Source organism: Octodon degus, unplaced genomic scaffold, assembly GCF_000260255.1.
Source record: "Octodon degus isolate 3935 unplaced genomic scaffold, OctDeg1.0 scaffold00054, whole genome shotgun sequence".
Lineage (NCBI taxonomy): Eukaryota > Metazoa > Chordata > Mammalia > Rodentia > Octodontidae > Octodon > Octodon degus.
In genome coordinates this window covers 4,742,234-4,748,074 of record NW_004524630.1, presented here as the reverse complement: position 1 = coordinate 4,748,074, position 5,841 = coordinate 4,742,234, and the positions used below count along the sequence as shown (strand labels likewise).

Sequence of the window (5,841 nt, the reverse complement as noted above, 5' to 3'; positions counted from 1 at the left end):
AGGTAGGTAGGTAGGTAGGTAGGGAGGTAGGTAGATAGGTAGGTAGGTAGGTAGGTAGGTGGGTAGATAGGTAGGTAGGTAGGTAGGTAGGTAGGTAGATAGGTAGGTAGGTAGGGAGGTAGGTAGGTAGATAGGGAGGGAGGGAGGGAGATAGATAGATAGATAGATAGATAGATAGATAGATAGATAGATAAGATAAGATAGATATGCAACCCTAGGGCTTATACCTGCTAGGCAAGCACTCCACTCTTGAGCTACACCCCAGCCCAAACATGATTTTTTTTTTCTTTTTTTTTGCCGATCCGGGGATTGAACTCAGGCCCTTGCACTCGCCAGGCAAGTGCTTCTACTGAGCCATCTCCCCAGTCCCCGAAACATGAAATATATCAAACATTTTTTTTTTAAATGGGTAACATATTGTGAGAGAGGAAGACAATATTCAAATGGAAAGGGGAACATGGAAGGGAGAGGGGGAAAGAAAGAAACAGAAAAGAAAAAATGAGGAAAGGAAGAAAAAGTGGAAACAAAGCTTTGTAAATACAGAGGGGAAGGGGACAGAGGAAGATGGGAACGAGGAGAAGGATGGAGCTATGCCATCGTGTTCAGGTACAAGTTCCCTATGATGAACGTGACTGTCTTGGATAGCTACAGTGCACCAATCGATTTCATTAAAAAAATAAATACATCTAGGAGTAAAGAAGAGCCCTGATTTTCCCACATATCCTAAAATGTATCCAATACAAGATTTATATAAGGTAACTCTATGTAACTCATAAAGACAGTACAGCATACACATAAAAGCTAAAGACGCAGCACAAAAGTCTAAAGAAAATTTTTACAACGGAGAGGAATGAGGCAAACCATGGACTTGGTGAGTGACCATGTGTCCAGGCGGGCTCACGGCACAAGGGAGGAGCCCTGGTGCGCAGGCAGGGCTCGAGAACTATGCCCTCTGCAATTCACTAACATCCTAAAACTGGTCCACAAATCACTAAAGTTTATTAACTAATTTAAAAGACAACCTTCTGCCAAGATTACCTGCTACCTCTTAGCTCAATAATTGCATGTTTTGGCATCAGCCAGGCTACCTGTGGAAACGAAGATCGAAGTGGAAGCCAGCAGCTCAGCGCAGTGACGCCTGCCAGCTTCTGCTGGGTGGTGAGGGCGGTGTATAAAGACAAAGCTCCTCCCTGGAAAGAGAGGGGAAATCAGCTAGGTACACACTGCCAAGAACGGGCGAAGGTCTCATCCCTAAGAGAAATCAAACTGGGTGGCTGATGTCAAATGAGCCGAGCTGGGGCCTGGCCTTAGCTCACTTGTTTAAGTGGCTGCTTCCACAAAGCTGTCAGCCTCAGGTTGCTGTAGTTCGATCCCTATAACACTCCAGCCAGCCAAACCACCTCTGAGGGCATTCGGAGAAAGAAAAAAAAAAAACCCTTACTCCATTTTTGGGGCCGGGGACATGGCTCAGTAGGATAAGCGCTTGACTGTCAAACGCAAGGATCTGAGTTCAATCCCCGGTTCCGCCAAAAAAAAAAAAAAAAAAAGAGTCGAGCCAATACGTACACACACTCTCGAAAAGGACACGGCTCTCGATCTGACAGCAGCTGCTACTCTGCATCACCACCTTGAGACCAGGACTGCCCCGCACACACCTCTACAACCCCTGTCCACCCACCAGGACACCATGTCCTGGAAACTGCCCTCTCATCAGCACCTGGAGTGCCTGTCACCACTGCACTCAGGAGGACATGACAGCTCTTCCCATCCAGAGCGTGATGTCGCTTCTCCAGAACTCTGCCTACGCTGCGCTTGTCTGACCCTCTTGCCTCAGCCCCTCAGAGTGCAGCATCACCATGCTTGGTGCTCTTCAACGTATTTTAGGGAAGGGTTGATAGGCTATAATCAATTTCAAATAAAATTCTTTTGCATACTTCCTATTTTTAATAAAGTTTTCTGTCCCTATCATTGTAGGAAGATAGGTACTATTATAAATCACTACAACAAACACATTAATAATACCTTTTTATGACTGTATCAACAACATATCTTTTCTATTGATTCCTATTGTCTAAATGATTCCAGAATTCTGACATTTACCTTAGTAAGGTAACTGAAAAATTTGCTGTTTCTTTAGAACAAGTAAAAGAGACTAGAAGTTAAAACATTCTGAAGGGGCTGGAGAGATGGCTCAGTGGTCTAAAGCAGCTACTTGGAACAAGCTTGGCAAAGCACAAGGACCGCGGTTCAATCCTTTAGCACCACATGCCAGCCAGACCCGCCCCCTGGTGGGCTGAGCTGGCCACACACACACACACAATAAATAAATGTAATAAATAAATAATTTAAAAAAAAAAACATTCTGAAGATGCATTGCAAAGACAGAGGTCAAAAGTTCAAGATGCAAGATCAGTTATAAAGAAAACTGGCCATGATGGCGCACATCTCTGATCCCAGCAATCAGGAGGCTGAGGCAGAAGGACCGCTGTGAGCTCAAGGACAGGTTTGCCGTCATAAATAAATGAATAAATACTTACTGTTAAGAAAGTATTTTGATTGGAGGGTACATCCAGGGAGGAAGAAAGACACCAAAACAAACATTTCTATCTAAAATCTATCCAAAAGGGAAGAACTTCTCGTGTCATCTACCTTACTGTTCCTATTACTAGTCTGTTCCGAGTACACAGAATTTAAGCCTGTATTACTATTTCTGATGTGTTATATACACATACCAACTCCTCATGAGGGATGTAAACTAACATACTACAAATATATACTAATAAAAATAAAAAGGTTTTAAAAAGAAAATATATTTCAGATCCCAATTAATTTACTTAATAAAAGTAAAAACTACTGCTGAGGAGACAGAGAATGAGAAAAGTAAAAAAGTATACAAAGTAGAAATTAGTTCCAGTGCAAGCAGACCTTTCAGCATTAGTAGCAGTCCAGGGCCAATGGCGCTTCTGAGAGAGCACTCTTCCACGGAGCAAAGACTGACCATGCAGCCGGCTAGCTAAAGCATGCAGACGGTGCGCACACACGGCACGAGGTCTCTTACCTGAGAAAATCCTCCCAACACAATTCTGTTAGAAGGAATGCCATTCTTCACCTCCTGGTCTATTAAAGCTTTTACTGAAAACAAGAAGTTAATCACACACCTTCAGAGTTTAGCCCATTAACAATTTAAAATAGGAAAAGAAAGTAATAGCAAAGCACATAGAATATTCAGGATGAATACACATGAAAAAATTGAACCACTCCATAAAATACATTAGAATGTATTTTTTATTATGAAGTTTCTCAGCTCTTGCAGGTGGTGCTTAATTCAAAATTTCAATAATTTCTTATCATTTACATGTATACATTTACATGTATAAGTAATTTCTTATCATTCCCCCCCCCCCAACCAGGGATTGAACTCAGACCCTTGAGCTTGCCAGGGAAGCGCTTATTCTACTGAGCCATCTCCCAGCCCCTTACTATATATTTTGTATTAACAGTTTTCTCCAAAAGATGGATATTCTTTTTTTATGGTTAATTTGGCTCATGTACATTTTATATTTCTTCCACCTATAAGCTCTCTTCTTAAATAGTATATAGTTAAATAAGTTACAGTTTTTGAGATTTGTGGTTTTTCTGTCCCAGGGCTGAACATGTGGCCTTCACGTTGCCCCCACACCCCCACCCCCCAAGACAGCGTCTCGGTAAGTTGCTGCAGAGCCTCGCAGCCTCACCAGTGCCGTTTTTTGCCAGGGCCTATAGAGGTCAAAGCAGAATCCCTGCACATCCGACAGAGCTGAAGCTTGGCACACGCCCCTCCTCCTGTCGCCCTCACCTGCAGCATCCACACTGACAGCTACACCAGAAGGACACCACGCTGCCTCTGGACCAGACAACCACCACATCTAATCCATGTCTGCGTAACTGCCAAGTCTACCATAAGCACTTCGGATGCAAGTGTTTTTATAAAAGTTGTCTGAACTTACCATTTTCGGCTGCCCGTTTAATTCCAGGTTCATCCTCCAGAGAATCTGGTGAAAGCCCAATGATATCAAACCTAGACAATAAAGCCAAATGTTACCAGAACCATCTGACTTCGACTCTTTTCTTTTTTTGTATTTTTAGTACAGGGTCTACAGGGTCTCACTACCGACTCGTAGTGATCTGCCTGTGTTCAGCCTCCCAAGAGCTGGGATTACAGGGGTGCACCACCACGCCCAGTCTCAGTCGTCCCCCCAGCACGCCCTGGGAGCAGGGCCGGCTCAGCGAGTCCTTTCTTGGTAAGCGTGTTTTACTAAACTCGTGGATAAATGCACTGAGCAGGGACACTTCTGGAATGTGAAGCTCAAATGTCCACAGAGGCTACACAATTGACCTGAATCTGACCTTCTGTGTGGTCCTTTCACTCCAACTAGAGAAAGTTTTTTCTTTTTCTTTCTGTTTGGGCCCCACCTGGGCAATTCAGTGACTTAGTGAGGCTGTCGTCTCAAAAATATAAAAAGAACTCAAAATGTAGTTGGATGAGAAGGCCCTCAGTTCAGTGCCCTACAGTGGAAAAAAATAAACTAAAATGTACCTAAAAGCACTTCCTATAAAAGACTAGAACATTCTTTTTTTTTTTATAAATGTATTTGTTTTTTTTTAATTTATTTAGTGTGTGTGTGTGTGTGTGTGTGTGTGTGTGTATGTGGTGCTGGGGGATTGAACCGCGGTCCCTGTGCTTTGCTAGGCTTGTTCTAAGTAGGTGCTTTAGACCACTGAGCCATCTCACCAGCCCCATAGAACGTTCTTAATGAACAAGTAAATTCTCACTTACCAAGAAGGCATAGCCATGTTCATATTTAACGTTACAGGCATAACAGGTCTACAAAGGAAAGAAAAACAGCAGCAAAATAAGAATAACAGGCACAAAACAATAAATTCCATCCATTTAAAGCAGGTAATTACTTGAGGCCCACACAAAATTCTATGTCAGTTTTAGCACAAGCTGCTTGAAGTCTCTGCAGCTGAGTGACCGTCACCCGCCATCCCCAGTGTGCTCTGGAGACATGGAAGCACCTAAGCCTGGCAGGTAACTTTTTTTTTTTTTTTTCTTTTCCAGGCTTTATTAAATCCTTCCAACTTCTCAAATATGGGAATGCAAAACTGAGAATCGAGACAGCTGGAAATGCACAACATATGTGACTCTGGCAAGGGCAATCTTCTGCACAGACACCCACCATCAACTCCCACATGCTCACATCATATTTTACCCCTCTTCTATTTCTTAGCTACGTAACTGTTCAACTAATACAACTCTAAATATGTAACACCTCTATATACTACACCTCTTATAGGGGATGGTGGCTCTTGTGGGTTAATTTTATCTGAGCCAAAGAAGCCCCAATCCGCCTTAAAGAGAGGAGATACTAAAGCAGAGTCAACTGTACATGAGCCTGCCTGGAATGCCTCACACTTTCACTCCTTCTCCATCCACATTAAGACATGGTCAACATAAAAAAGATAAGAGAAAGCAGAATCAGCTTCTTGTGACCCGGCCACAAACTATCACGGTGACAGCCCTTGATTTCCTGGGTGGACAACCAAAGTGTCCCATCATGGTTGCCCTGGAAAGCAAAAAGGTATGTAATCCAAGGCAAAACAAAGAATGGGGCTAAACGTATTTTTGCTCTGTAACGTCCAGTGGCTAGCCTTATCAATAAACTATCATTCCTGAATCTTCAGTCTGTTGTGGAAATGATCTCGCTGCTTTACTCTAAATGTCACTTTTGCCTAAATGTCCACTGCATTCAATTCAAGCATGGAATAAAAAATATGCTTGAGGGGCTGGGGAGATGGCTC

General features: G+C 43.0%; 1 protein-coding gene across 1 annotated transcript in view; it reads right to left on the bottom strand.

Moving 5' to 3' along the window:
* Tcea1 (transcription elongation factor A1) overlaps positions 1 to 5,841 on the bottom strand; it is a 96,954-nt gene that overhangs the window by 59,461 nt on the left and 31,652 nt on the right. The window contains exons 4-7 of the mRNA XM_004633373.2: positions 4,817 to 4,864; positions 3,987 to 4,057; positions 3,059 to 3,132; positions 1,089 to 1,190 (exon numbers count right to left, since the gene is read on the bottom strand). Of these exons, the coding sequence (XP_004633430.2) occupies positions 1,089 to 1,190; positions 3,059 to 3,132; positions 3,987 to 4,057; positions 4,817 to 4,857 (288 nt within the window). The 5' untranslated portion in view covers positions 4,858 to 4,864. The remainder of the gene's footprint in view (positions 1 to 1,088; positions 1,191 to 3,058; positions 3,133 to 3,986; positions 4,058 to 4,816; positions 4,865 to 5,841) is intronic.